Genomic DNA, 18,634 nt, shown 5'->3' with positions numbered 1-18,634 from the left:
AATCCTAAAGTTGGACCAGACTAAATGTCCTCATCATCAGAGTAACATTAGTCCTCACAAAGATAGAAGTACCAGAACACACTCAGGTGTACTCGGGTAACTCGTCTCCTTGTAGCTGATAAATTATTGAGGAGAGTTCCCTCCGTGACTTCATTTCATTCTCTGTCTTCTTCGCTCCGACTGATGAAGATGACTTTTGATCGGTTGATTAACGGTTCCATTAAACCAATAACGTGTTGGTTCTGATTGACAGTTTGGCAGCTTGGACGCGGCGGGCGCTGGTTTGAGTCACGAGGAGCGATTCTCCGAAATCGTCAAAGACTACGAACTGCAGTGCCGGGTAAGAGACACAGAGACACAATGTGTTTGTATGTGTTCTCATCTTAATTCATGTTCAAATTTTTACATGTTAAAGTTTTATTTCCTCTATTGTTCAGTTTTTCAGTAACTGTGTGTTTGTTGTCGCCACTGCAGAAATACTTTCGTGTTGTGCTGCAATGAAATGTTGGATTTCAAAGTTTATTTTGCACAAGTTCAAATAACAGATACAAGTTAAAAGTACAACTTTAAGTGGAGGTGAGAGACTCAGAGAGGCTTATTGTTGTCTTCTGCCCAAATATTCTAAAACTAAGAGAGAATAATCTTAACTCAAGGTCCGTCTGCTAGTTGTTGGTTTTTTTTAGCTTTCAACCACATCTCAGTCTGTAAATTATGACAACATATTAGGGCCATTATAGGTACAATTTTGTTTTTTAAATTACACAGCCGAGGAAGAGGAAAAACTCTGAATTTCTGAGATTAAAGTCATAAATTTGCAAGAAACAAATCAGAAATTCCCTGAGATTAAAGTCCCAAATTTACAAGAAATAAACGTGGATATTCTCTGAGATTCAAATGTTAAATTTACGAGAAAAACTTGGTTATTCTCTGAGATTAAAGTGGTAAAAAAAAAAAAAATTATGAGAAATAAAATTGGATATTCTCTGAGATTTTTAAATCATAAATATACGGGGTAAAAAAACAGGAATTCTCTGGGATTAAAGTCCCAAATTTATGAGAAAAAAAGCTCAGAGAAATTGCTTTGTAAGGTTGGATCTCGTCACACCACAGACTTTTGGGAGTTTTTCTCGTAAATAAATGTATGACTTTTTTTTTTACCCACAGTAGCTCTTAAACACTGTCGTAGTCCTTGAGTTGATATTGTTTTTGTCTAAATTATTTAGTTTTTTGTTCTATCAGTGTAAATCAAATGATCCATGTAGGAAAAGTGAAGCAACACAAACATGCTCAGTGGTCTGACTGAGGTGAGAAAGTTTTAATGTCTGTTTTTGTTTGTGCACCTGAATGCCTCATGTTGGTTCAACAGAAAATTAAGGTGAGAACACCTGAAAACACACAAATCAGTCTGCTTATACCTGTATGTGTATGTGTATGTGTATATGTACAGCACATATGTATGTATGGGTGATGCTGCTGGAGTGGTAAAGCTGAACCATCGTTCACCGAGTTCAGCTTCAGATGAGCAGCTCAAACATCAGGTCACATGAACACAGATTTAATCCTTTAGTCGATTTACAGCCCACATTAATCCTACTGAGAGTCTGTAGACACGAAGGACTGAGAGTAACGTTAATGTGATCATATTAAATTATCTTACTTTTTTATTAATGTTTTATTGCAGCTTCTTGTCTAATTTTCAGTGTGATTGTGGATGAATTGAATCCATAAAGCATTATTTTTTTCCCTCAAAGAACTGGTTTATGGAGGACGGAAGCTGCCAAAATGATAAATAAATACATAAATGACTCGATAAATAAATGGACATGCCATTAAATGTACCAAAAATAATATTTAAAATAAATGTAGGCATTCATTAATTAATCAAATGTGACATATATTGATATTTCTGTTTTAATTGGCTTTTTTTTATTTATTTACCATTGTAATAATTCCCCTGTGTTTTTACTTTCCTATTTAAGTTTCTCTTTTATTTATTTATTTTTTTACCTTTGTGTTAATTCCCCTATGTATTTACTTTCATTTATAATTTTCCCTTTTATTTATTCATTTATTTATTTTTTTAATTAATTTACTTTTGCATATAATTATTTAAAATGTATTTTATATATTTATTTATGTATTTGATTCATTTTTAAAAATGTATTTATTTATGTATTTGCCCTTTGCATCCCCCCCAACCCCTCCTATTTATTTCACCAAACTTATTTAACATAAAATGCAAGATGTTGCATTGCATTAAAACAGTATATTATTATAGTATTATTACTATTGTTAGTCTTTTATTCAGTGATGAAAATTACAAAACGTTTTGTGAAAGTTTTTATTTAGATTTGGTCTTGTTTTTGTAGAGAATTAATGTCTGGAGTACACTAGTATCCTTTAGTAATATACTATACTACTGTAGTAGTATACTACTTTAGTAATATACTATATACAGTAGTAGTATAGTAAACTATAGTGTGGAACTGTGAGACTTGTTGGCTGCTGACATTATAAGTGATGTAACTCTTCTGTGACCAGTGGGTTTCCTGCTCTGGTTGATGTGTGTTGGTTTGTGTGTCTGCAGGTAGATCTACCTTTATTATACTAGCTAGATGCTGAAGGTGTGTGTGTGTGTGTGTGTGTGTTGCATTCAGGAGCTGCGGGACAGAAACGATGAGCTGAGTTCAGAGTTGGATCTGCTGAAGAGTCAGAAGGGCGACAGGAAGTCCAGACGATCTGCAGGAGACGACGATGCCGCTCTGAGCTGGACCGAACAACGACCCGCCAGCACCGAGTCAGACTCTGGTAACACAACAACACACAACAACAACACACATAATACACACTGAGAGGGAGAACACAAACACACCATGATTAAACTGCTGCGGAACGAAGAAATACTTCACTGCAGTAAAAGTACCGATACCACAGTGTAAAAATATCCTGCAAAAGTCCTGCATTCAAAATGTAGTTAAGTAAAAGTACAAAAGTATCAGCATCAAAATAAAGTAACACAAGTAAAAGTACTCATTCTGCAGAATAAACTATATTATATTAGAATTATTATTATTATTATTGATGCATTAATGTGTTCATCACTTTAATGTTGCAGCTGGTAAAGGTGGAGCTACTTTTAATCACTTTATATACTGCTGGTAGTTTGATCTATAATAATACATCATTTATTAGTTGATTATATTTAGTTTTAATAATCTGAATCTGTAAAGTAACTAAAGCTGTTAGATAAATGTAAAGCAGTAAAAAGTACAATATTTACCTCTGAGATTTAGTGGAGGAGAAGTAGAAAGTAGCAGAACACGTAAATACTCAAGTAAAGTGCAAGTACCTCAGAAATGTACTTCGTGAGCCGAGAGTTTGCAGTAACATGCTTTTGACAGGAGGTGGAGCCAGTTGACCTGGTTTTAATCAACACAATGCAGAGCTGTGATTGGCTGTCGGGTCATTTAATGAGATGTGGTGATTTAATTTACCCTCCAATCACAAGTAAGATCAGCTCATTCACATTGATGTTAGGTTTGTTTAAAATTAAGAAGTGTGTCATCCTTTTGAATTAGATAAAACAAATATCTTCATTATCGATTAATTTGAGGAATATTTTCTTGATTAATCAGTTTACTGTTTGGCCTTTAAAATATAACAAAACAGTAAAAACTGTCCAGCCAACAAAAGATATTTAGTTTACTGAGATTTGAAACTCACATCAGAGAACAGAGAGATTGAAAAATAACTAAAACAATTAATCTATTATCAAAATGGTTGCTATTTATTTGCCAATCGACTGAACAATTAATCGACTAATAGTTTCAGTTCTAAAGAGATCATTCTTTGAGTCATTCAGGTTCCTTGTAAAACCTACAGTGATACAAGACCAGTGCTGTTTTATTGACTGTAGGTAAACAAACAATATGTGAGCCAAAGTATTAAACATCGAGGATCTAAACATAGAAAACCAGGATGCAGCTTTACAATAAAAATAAGCTTTAGATATGAAAACAAGTTGTTTGAATTTAAATAAAATTCAGGTGTAAAACATAGTGCAGTTTTATAGATCAGTGGCTCGAACTAACTGCAAAGCTGCATTCTGAATCATTCAACCTGTTTTTCATTAGATAATGATGAGATTAAATTGTATGTGACATAGAATGACAGAAATGTTCAATATAATCTGATGACTAAACAGGACTAAGATTAAATGAAAAAAAAGATGACAAGATAAAGAGAGAAAATCAAATTACTTTTCGGTGAGTAAAACTGGACTAAAATATTTTGAGTTGTCGTCGACTAAAACTATGAAGGATAAAAATGACTAAAATGTGACAAAACCAGTAATTTTACCTCTCAGAACAGGGGAGTTGCTGGTCTACCGCTGCATCGATCGGTTAGTTAGTTTGTGTTATTGTGTGACTTTCTGTGGCGTCCACAGCAGTATGTTGCTTAGCTTCCTGTCGGTACTCCTGTCTGCTTCTCCAAACTTGGAGCACGCCGACCGCGATCTAAGTTACAGTATTAATGCACTGACTATAAGGATGTATATATACTGTACATGTAGCAGCATCATCATATAAGTAACTGTATTAATACACTGACTATAAGGATGTATATATACTGTACATGTAGCAGCGTCATCATGCAGAAACCTACGTCAGGTCCCGATGTGGGAAAACGGTTTTAGAAGGACTTGAAGGGAAAATAGCATTTTGACGTTAAAACAAACTTTGACCAGAATGTGAATGTTGGGATTTTAATACATCAGGAACACCACTGGGAAGATACAGAATGATATTAAAACCTCAAACAACCCTAAAAGTTATGTTGACAATTCAATAAATACAGATTTGTTCACACAAATAAAAGAAGAAACTGTCAGTTAAACATCTGCAGTGTGATTTTTAACAGGAAGTCAGTATCTGCTGAGCAGGTTTGATGTGTTCAGGTAGACACATGGACACACCCACTACCACACACACACACACACACACACACACACACACACACACACACACATACTTCTTCCAAGTGTTAGTGCAGGTCAGTCGACAGTCATCATGTCTCACAGTGAGTCTCAGTTTTACTGATTTTGTTTTCAGTTGTTATTCCAGGAACAGTCTGAGTTGTTGTCTCACAGTGTTTGTGTTTGTACAGACGAGTCGGACATGAAGCGCAGATCGTCTCCTCTGGTCAGGAAGAAGCTGCAGCCGGCAGACAAGACAGGTGAGAAACATGTCTACGGACACTGGTGGTATTGTGTGTGATAGGCTGAGACACCTGTCAATCAAGCCAAACACTGCCACAACAAATATTCTATATATATTATATTCACTTCAGTACAGTTCTGCTCTGATGTAGAGGCTTCAGTTTAACCTCCATCTCTCTCCTCTCTCAGCTCTGTGTTCACTGGACAGCGCCTCTGGTCCGACTGTCAGCATCCAGACTGAACTGGCTCTGGAGCAGCTGAAGCAGAAACACAACCAGGAGCTGCAGCAGCTGCACATCAAGCTGGAGACTCAGGTGACACATTATATACAGTATATTACCGTTTATTTTCGGTATATTAATGTTTATTTACAGTATATTATAGGTGACACACATTATATACAGTATATTACAGTTTATATACTCCTCTTTCTTCTCTCTCTCCTCCTCCTCCAGGTGAACTACTATGAGCGCAGCCTGGAGGTGATGAGGCAGAGCATGGAGGTGGAGCGTAAAGACATCTCTCAGGCCTTCAAGGTAAAAATAATACAAATGATGCTGAATGTTTTACATCTTTACACTACAACAGTATTAAAGATACTATTAATAACACTGATACGATTCAGCCACTAGATGTCTCCCTCTCCCTCCTCTGCTCCATTGTATTCACTTCACAACAAGTGGTTGCCAGGGAAAACACAGGTATACGGCATATACCTGCTTATTTTTCAGTCGAACACCCACTTCTAAATCCCCTCTGGTGCTCATCTTGATTTTACAGTGTTTTAATGGAACTATAACGTTTAGGTAACTGGTCGCAACCGTCACTAATGCTAAGATGCTAACGTAGCTCCTCAGGGACTGAAGCTGTTATTTTTTTTAACATTTTGACAATCTAACCGGTGACAAAACATTAGTTTAGGTTGTTAAGACTATGGCTGTTGGTAGTTGTTGTTGGTTTTGTTTAAATATGCCGAATTGTAATTTTCAGATGATTAAGTTAAGACAGCTAATACGTGCTAACGTCAGTTGTCACTTGTTGCCATGGTAACTATTCACGTATTCTGCAGCCTCCTTTTATCGCTGAGCACTTGGGATTGGTACCAAAGTGTCAAACTCAGCCATTTACCTGTTTTTTCCACACTAATGCTGCAATCCATTGCAAGTCGGAAGTCGATAATTCCAAGTCGGTATTCCGTTAAAACACTATAAACACATATTTGACTCGTCTGTCGGTCAGATGGAGATCAGTGAGCTGGAGGAGCAGAAAACTGAGGCAGAGAAGCAGGTGAAGCAGCTGAAGGAGACTCTGGACAAACTGCACTCTCAGATCCAACATGGAGGAGGAGGAGGGTGGAGCAACGAGCAGGAGCGCAGGTGAGGAAGACGACTGCAGAAACAATGTCGTCTGACTGAAGAGAGGAGTCACCTTTTGGGTTAAACATGTTTTCCCAGGGTGCAGCGGGAGCGGGCGGAGCTCGAGCAGAACTTTGCCAGAGAGATCGGGAACCTGGTCCAGAGACTGAGCGCCGAGAAGGACCAGCTGGAGGCCGAGCTGAAGCTGAAGATGGACCAGGAGGTGGTGCTGGTCAGGTGGGTGGAGAGTCAGTACCTCAGCCTCTATCTGCTGTTGATTACCCAGAATGCTCAGGCACACATTCACATTTACAAAACATATAGTTTTATACACGTTTTTACAGGAAAGTTTTAATCAAGTTTCAGGTTATTTATTGTCATATGCACAACAATTACAGAGAAGCAGTCGTTAGATCTCAGTCTCCTCCAACAACAACGCTCATTAAATACGTATAAAGATAAAAACATGCAAATAAAATAGTGCAGAATTTAAATATAGATAATAAAGTGAATGTAAACAGGAAAGTAGTATATGTGTAATGAGAAGTAATACATAAATAGTATGTATATATATATATATATATAGATATATACATATAGATATATATATATATATATATATATATAATATGTATATATACTGTATATGTGTGTGTGTGCATGTATGTGTGTATATATATATAAATATATACATACATAGTGTTTGTATTTATTCATTAATAGGACGTGTCTCACACACCAGATGTATTTCTTCGTTAACACGGAGCGTATTTCTTCGTTAATACCGTGTGTATTTCTTCGTTAACACTGGGTGTATTTATTTCGTTAACACGGGGTGTATTTCTTCGTTAATACCGGGTGTATTTCTTCGTTAATACCGGGTGTATTTCTTCGTTAACACTGGGTGTATTTATTTCTTTAACACCGGGTGTATTTCGTTAACACCGGGTGTATTTCTTCGTTAATACCGGGTGTATTTCTTCGTTAACACCGGGTGTATTTCTTCGTTAACACTGGGTGTATTTATTTCTTTAACACCGGGTGTATTTCGTTAACACCGGGTGTATTTCTTCGTTAACACTGAGTAACGTACTGCTGTATGATGATGAACACTGTGAGCAGGGAGGAAACAGAGCAGCAGCTCTCTCAGATGAAGCTGCAGCACGCCGAGGGTCAGCGCCGCCTCCTCCACCACCTCAACTGGGAGCGCCAGCAGCTGCAGGAGCAGAGAGGATTTTGGGAGAAGCGGCTCGCTGAATCAGAGCAGGAGAAGCTGCGGTGTGAGGAGGAGCAGGCTAGGATCTGCAGTCAGTCCTCAGAGAAGAAGAGCTTGGAGGAGCAGGTCTCCAGGTTACAGGAGCTCATTCACAACTCCCATCTGCAGATCAGCCAATCAGAGACCAGCTTGGAGGAGCTCAGAGGGCGCTGTGGTCAGCTAGAAGAGGATCTCAAAGCTTCTCTTGGGTGCTGTGGTCAGTTAGAGGACGATCTTAAAGCTTCTCGTGGGCGCTGTGGTCAGTTAGAGGACGATCTTAAAGCTTCTCGTGGGCGCTGTGGTCAGTTAGAGGACGATCTTAAAGCTTCTCGTGGGCGCTGTGGTCAGCTAGAAGAGGATCTCAAAGCTTCTCTTGGGTGCTGTGGTCAGTTAGAGGACGATCTCAAAGCTTCTCGTGGGCGCTGTTCTGATCTGGAAGCCAGACTGGAGGAGGCCTGCACTCAGCTGGAGGAGAGCATCGCCTTCCTGGAGTCTCATGAGCGTTTAAGTAAGCGGCTAGCCTCAGAGAAGAGCTGTATGGAGGAGGAGCTGCAGCAGGTGAGGACCAGGGAGGAGCAGCTCCTGGTTCAGGTGACCCAGCTGAAAGAGGAGCTGGGAAACCTCCAGGCTGCGTCCGACAGCATCCTGCAGGACCGGGAGGTGGTGGCCGATAACTGCAGCCGCCTCTCCAACGCTTTCATCCAGCAGCAGGCTCAGCTCAGAGCCAGAGAGCAGACGGCGAGCGCCCTGAGGGCGGAGCTGGAGGGTCTGCAGGAGGCCACGAGGAGCCGAGCAGAGGGTCTGTCCAAACTGACCACTGAACTGGACTCGCTGAAGACGGACCGCGCCAGGCTGATTCAGGACCTGAAGGACCAGGCCATGGCTGTGGACAACCTGCAGCTGGAGCTGGATGGCGTCTCTGAGGAGCTGAACAGGAGGAGGAGCGCCGAGGAGGGTCTCCAGGAGGCTCTGAAGCAGGAGCAGATCAGGACCTCGCAGCTGCGGTCCGGTCTGGACGAAGAGAAGGAGGAGGTCTGTCGTCTGAGCCAAGAGAACGGGAGCTACGCCAGGATGGCGGATCAGCTCTCCAACCAGATCGTAGAGATGGAAGAGGAGATCTCCACGCTCAGAGACCATCTCGGAGAGCTCAGCTCCCAGCTCAACGAGACCGCAGACCTGGTCCTGGACCTCCGGAGGCAGCTGAACTCCAAAACCAGTGGGGTGGATCGGCTCCTGGCCAAAGTGGCGGACGGCGACGATCTCTTACGGCAAGCCAAAGCCTCCTCTGAGAAGCATCACAACGACCTGACCAACCAGCTGCAAGCGAAGCACGAAGACCTGGATCTGAGCAGACTGCAGGTCCTCCAGCTGCAGCAGGACCTGCAGGACTCCCAGGACCAGCTGAGGACGGCGGAGGAGGACTTTGAGCAGGAAAAGAGGAAGATGATGCAGCAGCTGATGGATCTGGAGAAGCTGGTCCTGGCCCTGGAGGAGGTGATGGACCCGGCCAGTCCACACAGGTTTGTGGAGCATGAGACCGACTCGGGAGATCCAAATCCTGGTCCGAATGATGACTAACTCTCTGAGTATCTGATTGACTAACTGCATCGATCATGTGACCTTTCCACAGGTAGAAACGCTGCTGCTCAGTTTGTCACGGCGGCCGACCCGCTCTGTCTGGAATGCTTTAACTCTTCACCTCATCTCTAACCGAATGACAAACGCATGACACACGTGAATAACTCCATGTTCAGTCATCATGTCCATCATCACGCTTCCTGTTTTCTCTTAGCGTTGAAACTCAGATGTTAAATGCTTAAATTCTGCGTTGATGCATCTTATTTTAACAGGATAATGATTCTTTTGTTCTGTTAGAAATCAAAGATTTAAAGCTTCAGTTTGCTTAAAATGAGCTGTAACATAAAACGCTTCATTTTCAGAAGAAAAGGGGCAGTCTGTGTTGGTTCAGGGGTCTCACTGAACCCCCCCAGTGGCTGTAGCCAAAAATGCATGTAGGATTTAAATATTATCTATGTATTTTTAATAATAACACAGTAATTTATTGTAATGATGAATAATATTGACCTTGTTGTGTCTTCTTATTGACAGAATAAGAAGATTATTATTTACTTATAGTAACATCGGAAGCTCTCTGTCCACACTGAGTTGGTTAAATATGCATTTTCTGTTACATCCTGTAAAAAAAACACGTACCTATCAGCTGTCTGCTCCAAATTTGACTGGAGATATGACCACTAGGTGATAAAACCCATGTTTATGTTGTGATATTTACTGGAAATGACATAAATATAGCCAACAGCAAGTAGGAAACTTCCAGGTGATCTCCCTCCAGCCAGCTGCCTCCTTATCTAGGTTTCTGTAGGGAAATCAGGAGGTATCGTATCGGATAACTCCTCATTTCAACTTCACCAATCAGCCGCTCTTCTCTAAATCGGACATTTACATTCGGACGCTGTTTGACGATCCGTCGAGCTCTTTGTTTGAAGCAGACTGAAGCCTTCAGCCTCCTGATCTTTAGATACTCAAATTAAACACTTTTAAATCAACATATCTCTTTCAGATTGATTTCAGCCATGAAATCAAATTTTTAGTTCCATCAGGAACGTTTCCCAGAGAGTGATTTTTATTCCTGATGACGAGTCGGCTGGTTTGTTGTTGTTTGTTGGCTGCAGGACTCAGCTGGAGGACGTTCGATCGGAGAACGGAGCTCTTCAGGAGCGATTGAGCGTCCTGCAGCAGGAGGTCCAGAAGATGGAGGACGACGTCTCCAAGAGGAGGTGAGAAAAACACAATAACAGCTTTAACGTGCAGCTCTCTGACCCTGCAGATCGGTCGTCCTATAATCATTCATGTGACGAGATTTCAAACTATTGAATTTGGAATAATCATTCTGCCATTTGAGTTTTTTTTAGTAAGATATTTTTGTTAACCACTGAAATCAGTAATGAAGTGTGAGGAGAAGATTAGGATCATCAGCAGAGTCATCTGCATAGAAATGGACGTTCATTGAGGATGTTGCACGTACAAAGAACATTTTCTTTAAAAGCTGAGGAGGTTGTTTACAACACTTACTGCTCAACAGACCACTAATCATTTGGATCAAAAAATATTTGTATTTTTTAGGGTTGAGACTCTTTTTTTTCCTTTTTTAAGTTTTTGAATATTTGTCAAATATTTTTCACAATTTTTTCACATTTTTTACTAATAATTTTTAGATATTTTTCTAATATTTTCCCCATATTTTTTGGACATTTTTCACATATTTCTTCAGATATTTTTCAAATTGTTTGGACATTTTAAAAAAAAGTGTTTTCATATTTTACTAAAAAAGTTTTGGATATTTTTCTAATATTTTTTATATTTTTCAGATTTTGTTTTACTGATTTTGTTTTAATATTTTTTGGACATTTTTCACATATTTCTTCAGATATCTTTCTAATAATATTCAGACATTTTTCACTAATCTTTTCACATATTTTCCTAATTTTCAGATATTTTAATCATATTTTTCTTTGAGTTATGGAGTTGTCAACATAAACTGTTAGCTAATATGTTTGGGGTCGTTATATTAACATAATATGTAAAGATAATATAAACCTCCCAGGTGTTGCTAAATTTTGACGAGGAAAAACTGTCGTAGCCATTTTCAAAGGGGTTCCTTGACATCTGACCTCCAGATATGTGAACCCATGAAAATGGGTTCTATGGGTACCCACGAGTCTCCCCTTTACAGACATGCCCACTTTATGATAATCACATGCAGTTTGGGGGCAAGTCATAGTCAAGTCAGCACACTGACACACTGACAGCTGTTGTTGCCTGTTGGGTTGCAGTTTGCCATGGTTTAATTAACTTTCAATTGACCATTTCTAAATGTCACCATTTCTGGTTCTTGGTGGAATGAAATAATTTTCTAGATTTTTTCCTGGACGCGGTTTGATGATTTTACCGTGATGAAATAAACAAAACTGCTTCTTCTTCTTCTTCTTCTTCTGTCAGGAGGAAACTGGAGGAGATGGAGAGAGAACACGAGAGGAGCAGAGAAGAAGAGGAGAGGCTGCACAAAGAGGTGAGAAACTAACACTGACCTCTGACCTCTGTGAGGTAGACTGTTCAACTTTTCTTATCCTCCTCCTCTGTGCGTCTGTAGAACTCCAGATACCGCGAGGAGGTACTGGATCTGAGCAGCAGGAACCTGCAGCTCAGCAACGACAACGCCGAGCTGAGCGCCCGTCTCCGTGGAGACCAGGAGTCGGTCCGGATGCTGCGGGAGCGCCTGGCGACGGTCTCTAAGGAGCAGGAGGAGGAGGGAACGACGGTGACTTTTTCCTTCCTCTATGTCTCTTTCGCAGTGTTTCTGTGACTCTCCACTGTTGTTGTATTTAAATGTTTGATATCGCCATAAGAGTCATGGTTGTGGTTTCAGGTGCGGCGGCTGCAGGATGCGGCGCAGCAGCTAGAGAGAGAGAAGCTGCAGCAGCAGGCCGTCTGGACGCAGGAGAGACGGCTGCTGGAGAGAGAGCTCAGCTCCTACAAGGAGAAGGTGCTTCAAACGCCGCCATCCTTTTACATATTTATCATTGGTCTCATTTTCCTTCATGACGTGGTGCAACAGGGACGTTTAGCTCCTTTAGATCCTGGAACTATAGACTCTTTTTTGTGTCAACGTCATGACGTCACGGTGTTAGCTGGAGGCTAAACAAAGGAAAGACTGGAGGCTAACACCAGCAGTGGGCTAAAATTACACATCTAAAATGTCATCTTGCTGTGTTGTTGGGTGCCAGAATCCAGATACACAACAATACTTGCTAGCCAGCGTTAACTAACGTGTTCAGAGAATTATTCTGCCTCCGCCGACAAAATACCTCATCATGGTTACTAACAGAAGAGGTTTACATTTATTTTGTATTAAATTACATTTATTTGTCTCGTACACAGGACAACGTGTAGTGAAACTATAGAATTCACAATATATCAGGAAGTTTCAGAGGAATGAAACAGTTGAATATGTTGGCAGCACATTATTTAATGACATTATGTTGAATGTCTCAGCTGGGTCGTCTGTCGGAGCTGGAGGCAGAGCTCAGCAGCGTGACTCTGAAGCTGCAGTGGTTGGAGGAGGATAAAGCCAAACTGCTGAGAGAAGCCGACGACCGAAACAACAAGGTGACGACTCACAGACTCAGACTGCAACGACCACCAATAATCAGCTCAGCCTCCTCACCGCAGGGTGTGATGTTTGTCCTCCATCAGGTGGAGAAGCTGCAGCAGTCGGTGCTCTGTGTGGAGTCGGAGGCCGAGCTGCTTCGCTCTCAGCTCCACGCCGTCAGTCACGAGAAACTCGGCCACGCCCAGGAAGTGACCGAGCTGCAGAGGACGCTGCAGGACGCTCAGAGCAAGGTCATCACATATACCACTGATCCTAGATCGCTTTTTATAGTTTTAATTCTTCAAGCTTCTAAAAACTATTACTATATATAATACAATACATATAATATAATACAACATATAATGAAGTCAGTAAATCTCTTTAATATGATTCTATGTTTTCTCCTGTGTGTAGACACCGTTATCTAAATATCTACTTTAATTAATAGGATTTAAAGGTCCATGAAACACATCTGTGACATAATCTTTAGATACAAACTCTGTTTTTCTTGTGGAGCTTTACGCCTGCCTGCTGTCATTTTGTTTCACATATATTTGATATGTTTCAAAAAAATTTCCCATATTTTACTAATAATTTTTGAATATCTTTCTAATATTTTTTTCACATATTTTTCGTACACTTCACTAATTTTTTCACATGTTTCAAATATTCTTTGGACGTTTTTCACTACTTTTCACATATTTTACTAATATTTGGATATTTTTCTAATATTTGTTTGATATATTCCAAATTTTTGGGGGATATTTTTCATTTATTTTTTGGACATTTTTCACATATTTCTTAAAATATGTTTCTAATTATTTTTACATTTTCCAGATTTTTTTCGGATATTTTTCATTAATTCTTTTGGGCTTTTTTCAAAAAAAATATCTCATATTTTACTAATATTTTGGGGATATTTTTAAGCAGTTAAATTCACAGCTTCCTGTCTCGTGTTTCTGTCAGATGGAGGAGTTGGAGAGCAGCTTCAGGAGGCTGATGAGGGAGAAGGAGGAGCTCGCTCAGGCTCTGGAGGAGCAGGAGGAGCAGACCTCCGTCACTCTGCAGGAGGAGTCCCACAAACTGAGAGTCCAGAACCAGGAGCTCCAACACAAGGTACCAGACACCGACCAATAAACTGCCTCAGTCTGAGTGTGATCCAAGATAAGTGAAGCTGACTGCTTGATGTTTGTCAGCTGTCGGAGCTGCAGGTCCGAGGTCTGGAGGTCCAGAAGCTGACCCAGCAGCAGCAGAACCTGAAGACCAAACTGAACGAGATGGAGACGGAGCGGACGCAGGCTCAGGACCAGGTCAGGACTACAGCGAACAGAAGGATCTGACAGGAAACACTGAAATCAGAGTTTGATATTTAAATCCATGTGTGCAGGCGGTGCGGGCCGACACGGCGCTCAGTCTGGTTCAGGTGCAGCACGTGAGGCAGCTGCAGGAGCTGCAGCAGCGTGCGGGTGACGGCTGCAGGGAGCAGGTGGAGCTACTGCAGGCCCGGCTGCTGGAGGAGCAGAGGAGGAGTCAGCAGCTGGAGGAGACGCTGAGGCTTCAGGCCCAGCACAGCAGCTCCCAGATCAGCATGAAGCAGGTAGACACTCTAAGGTCAAAGGTCACAGGGTCTCATTTACTGTAATTTTACGTTGTAATCTGAGGTACTTGTATTTTAGTCTAGAGTCTTTGTACTTCCCTACATTTATCTGACAGCTTTAGTTACTTTACTAATCACACACAAAACATATGAAGAGCTTGTACATCTCAGTATCTGTCTGTGTGTTCTGTTCAGGATCAGTATGTTTCACATATTTTGGGATATTTTTCACTATTTTTTTCACACATTTTACTAATAATTTTCGGGTATTTTTTCATATTTTCAAGATTTGCTTTTGGATATTTTTCACATATTTCTTCAGATATTTTCCAAATTATTTGGACATTTTTCACTTTTTTCCTCATATTTTACTAATATTCTTTGGATAATTTCCCCTTTTTTTCAGAATACTTTTTGACATTTTTTTCATCATTCTGCTAATTTTTTCACACATTTTACTAATAATTTTCGGATATTTTTCTAATATTTTTTTTATATTTTCCAAATTTGTTTTTCTCATATTTCTTCAGATATTATTCACATTTTTGGGACATTTTTTAATTTTTCCCCATATTTCACTATTATTTTTGGGATATTTTCCTGATTTTTTTGTACGGGATATTTGGATATTTTTTTCATATTTTTCAGACATTTTTAAGATAATGTGATTTCATGATAAAATTCATGTAAATCCTTCTATGGATGTTGCACTGAGCTGTGACCTTCACATGAAGTAGCTCCTCAGATGTCAGTGTGAACACTTTGATCTCAGCTCATACATCTCAGTATCTGTGTGTGTGTGTGTGTGTGTGTGTGTGTGTGTGTTGTGTCCAGGATCAGTACGAGAAGGCGATGTCCGCCCTGCAGCATAGGATGGAGGAGCTGGAGACCAAACTGAAGGGAGTCCAGCTGGTTCTGCAGGAGAAAGTCCAGCAGCTCAAAGATCAGGTCAGTCTTCTCCACTGTCCACCACACATTAGGCCACGCCCTTAAAGTAGTTTACAGTAGTGTGATGCGTTGTCATCTCGTCTGCAGCTGGCGAAGAACACAAAGTCCAGCGCGTTGCTGAAGGATCTGTACGTGGAGAACTCTCAGCTGATGAAGGCTTTGCAGGTCACCGAGCAGCGGCAGAAAAACGCAGAGAAGAAGAACTTCCTGTTGGAGGACAAAGTCAACGCTCTGAACAAGCTGCTGCGAGAGGTCGTCCTGGCGTCGCTCGCCACGTAGCTGCTGAACCAAAGACACTGACGCTGCGGCAGCTGGTCTGAGATCAGTTTCACTAAAGCAGCTTCAGGACGTCGGGTGAAACTGAAAACAGGAAAGATTTCTCAAACCTCAGTGAGATGCACTCAGACATGTTGGATGTTTCTTTCTCGTTACAGGTGAAAAGTGTGTGGCGTTCATGTTCGGCCACGTCCTCAAAGTGAGAACAAGACGATGAAGGACGTAAAGTTCCTCATCAATCCGTCTGATTAATTTATGGATGAACAGAAACACATCAGTCCACAGGGAGAACATGTTGAAGTGAGATCCAGTCAGACACTAAACAACAACATCAAATTAGAAAAGATTACATCGTTATAAACTATCATTAGGGCCATTGTAGGTCAAATATATCTATATATTACGGAGCCGGAGGAGGGGGGTAATATTCAGAGAAGATAACTAGATTAAAGGTGCAAATTTACGAGAAAAAAACTGACATTCTCTGAGATTAAAGTGATAAATTTACGAGAAATAACTCAAATTTACGAGAAAAAAACTTGAATATTCTCTGAGATTAAAGTCGTAAATTCATGAGTAAAATATTCTCTGAGATTAAAGCGTTACATTTAAGAGAAATAACTCACAAATTGACGAGAAAAAACTTGGATATTCTCTGCGATTATAGTCGTAACTTTACGAAAAAAAACAACTCATCAGTTTGCTGTTTTCTTCTAAATCGGTCCAGTTCTCGGCTTCAATGTCTTTTCAAAGTCCCGATGCTGATGTTATCGTGTGACGATGCCGAGTGTGTCGATATGGTAGAAAACAGATATTTATTGATATTGGTGACTGAACGCTAATCCGAGCACAGAGATTAATAAACTATCAGGAGAAACTAACTTGGAGTCAAGTCGAGTTCAGATATGTGACCCCTGACATTCAGAATAAAAGCAGCGCAGGGTTATATAATGTTAAGATAATATAATTACTAAACCACCAAAAAAATAATCTGTCAGAAAAATAAAAACCTCCTGATCAGCCAATCAGAGCAGAGTATAACTGTGTTTATTATTAATGTGTAATTCCTCTCTTTCTATCCAGATTTACTTCAACATCTCCCCTAAAATGTAAATCTTTCTTTCATCATAATGAGCCTCTCAGATGTCTCAGCATCATGTTGTGATTTCCACCAGATTACATTTTAATAATGATGAATTTAAAGTGACCTGAGGAAATAATCTAATCTCACCCTGTAAAAATTAATAACCAGGTGAGATGTCGATGTGCAGTTTGACTCACAGGTAAAAAGGTGTGTCAGGGTCAGTGTGTGTGTTGTGGGCGTGGCCTTTTCATACATGAGTCATCACCAGCCTCACCTGTAACACCTGTATCTACTCAACAGGTTCTCCTCCCTGAAGCTGCTTTACACAAACTGAACGTTTGTTTTCTTTAAGAAAGACAAAGGAAAACCAGTCTGACCACACACACACTCTGAAGTATTTCAGCCATGAGGGTATTATGTTACTTTATGTTTTATATATTTTTATTGTTATTTTTAATGTCAAAGTGAGACTTATTTTTGTGAAGTTTCAGTGTCTGCAGGAAACACACGTTCGCTTTTCTGGATTCTGTTTGTCTGTATTTTCCCGTCAGAGTGAGACCTCCTGCTCCTCCACTCAGCTCTGATAATCTTTCCTGTTCAGGTACAACAAAACACATCACACCTGTCTGTGGACCGACGTGTGAGACAGACCTCCATGTATGATAATGTAACATGAGAACCACATTAAATTATCTGTTTTTATCGCACTCTGCTGTTTTCTCATTTAAAGTCATTTTTAAGCATATTTTATTTGTCATGAAGTCAATAACAAGTGAAACGATTTGCTCTTAAAACATCAGCTGGACGTTAAAATTAAAACTAACTGCAGGTTGTAACTAGTTAGTTTCACACTAAACTAAAGGTCATCGTCTATATTTACACTATAATCAAAACATTTTATCCTGTGCTGCATTCTTTCTAACAGCCAACAGGGGGCGACTCCTCTGGTCGCTAAAAGAAGTGTGATTGTATAGAAGTCTATGAGAAAATGAGCCTACTTCTCACTTCATTTATTACCTCAGTAAACATTTTAAACATGGGTTTCAAGTCTTCAATACAGCATGATGTTCATTTAGTAAATTATGGTCCCATTTAGAGTCAAATAGACCATAAAGCAGGGGATGCTTTAGGGCGGGGCTACCTTGTGATTGACAGGTCGCTACCACGGCGTTGTCCGGTCTGGAAGTTGTCCGTATTTTCGTCTCACAACTTTAACCCTTTCAGTGTGTTTTCACTTCATCAAAGTTAATTGTAACATGTTTAGTCACCTAAAAATGTCTTATTCAGCATTCGGTTGTCCTTAGCTCCACCCTCTCGTGCCACTTCTGGTTGCAAAAAAACAAGATGGTGAACAAATAAAATATACCAAAAATAGCAGAAAAATATTAGTATTAGACAAAAAATGGTAAAATATCCTAAATAATATCAGTACAAAAATAAAAATATGATTATATTATATATATATAATATATTATATATAATACTATTGTAAAAAATATTAGTAAAATGTTCTGAAAAAAATATAATTAGTAAAATATCCCCCCCAAATAGTTGAATATCAGAAAAATGTAAGTCAAATATCAGAAAAATATTAATAAATTATCAAACAAATTAATAAAATATGCAATCACATTCACAAAGTCATTAAAAGTAGATCCACCTTTACCAGCTGCAACAATTAAGTGATGAACACATTAATGCATCAATAATTATAATACAATAATATAATAT

The 18,634-nt window shown here is 39.8% G+C and overlaps 1 protein-coding gene across 3 annotated transcripts in view; it reads left to right on the top strand.

Moving 5' to 3' along the window:
* ninl (ninein-like) overlaps positions 1-17,610 on the top strand; it is a 34,414-nt gene extending 16,804 nt beyond the window's left edge. For 2 of the 3 annotated variants that reach the window (XM_074647280.1, XM_074647281.1), the window contains 19 exons: positions 254-340; positions 2,658-2,808; positions 5,167-5,235; positions 5,408-5,532; positions 5,674-5,754; positions 6,458-6,594; positions 6,673-6,810; positions 7,696-9,348; positions 10,522-10,626; positions 11,849-11,918; positions 12,000-12,167; positions 12,276-12,392; positions 12,902-13,015; positions 13,103-13,249; positions 13,965-14,114; positions 14,195-14,308; positions 14,386-14,595; positions 15,430-15,543; positions 15,631-17,610. In XM_074647280.1, coding sequence (XP_074503381.1) covers positions 254-340; positions 2,658-2,808; positions 5,167-5,235; positions 5,408-5,532; positions 5,674-5,754; positions 6,458-6,594; positions 6,673-6,810; positions 7,696-9,348; positions 10,522-10,626; positions 11,849-11,918; positions 12,000-12,167; positions 12,276-12,392; positions 12,902-13,015; positions 13,103-13,249; positions 13,965-14,114; positions 14,195-14,308; positions 14,386-14,595; positions 15,430-15,543; positions 15,631-15,822 — 3,942 coding nt within the window. In that variant the 3' untranslated portion in view covers positions 15,823-17,610. The remainder of the gene's footprint in view (positions 1-253; positions 341-2,657; positions 2,809-5,166; positions 5,236-5,407; positions 5,533-5,673; positions 5,755-6,457; positions 6,595-6,672; positions 6,811-7,695; positions 9,349-10,521; positions 10,627-11,848; positions 11,919-11,999; positions 12,168-12,275; positions 12,393-12,901; positions 13,016-13,102; positions 13,250-13,964; positions 14,115-14,194; positions 14,309-14,385; positions 14,596-15,429; positions 15,544-15,630) is intronic. The other variant, XM_074647283.1, reaches the window with a different exon arrangement.
* The last annotated feature ends 1,024 nt before the right edge of the window (positions 17,611-18,634 follow it).

Source organism: Sebastes fasciatus, chromosome 9 (assembly GCF_043250625.1).
Source record: "Sebastes fasciatus isolate fSebFas1 chromosome 9, fSebFas1.pri, whole genome shotgun sequence".
Classification (NCBI taxonomy): domain Eukaryota; kingdom Metazoa; phylum Chordata; class Actinopteri; order Perciformes; family Sebastidae; genus Sebastes; species Sebastes fasciatus.
This window is presented reverse-complemented; position numbering and strand designations above follow the sequence as displayed.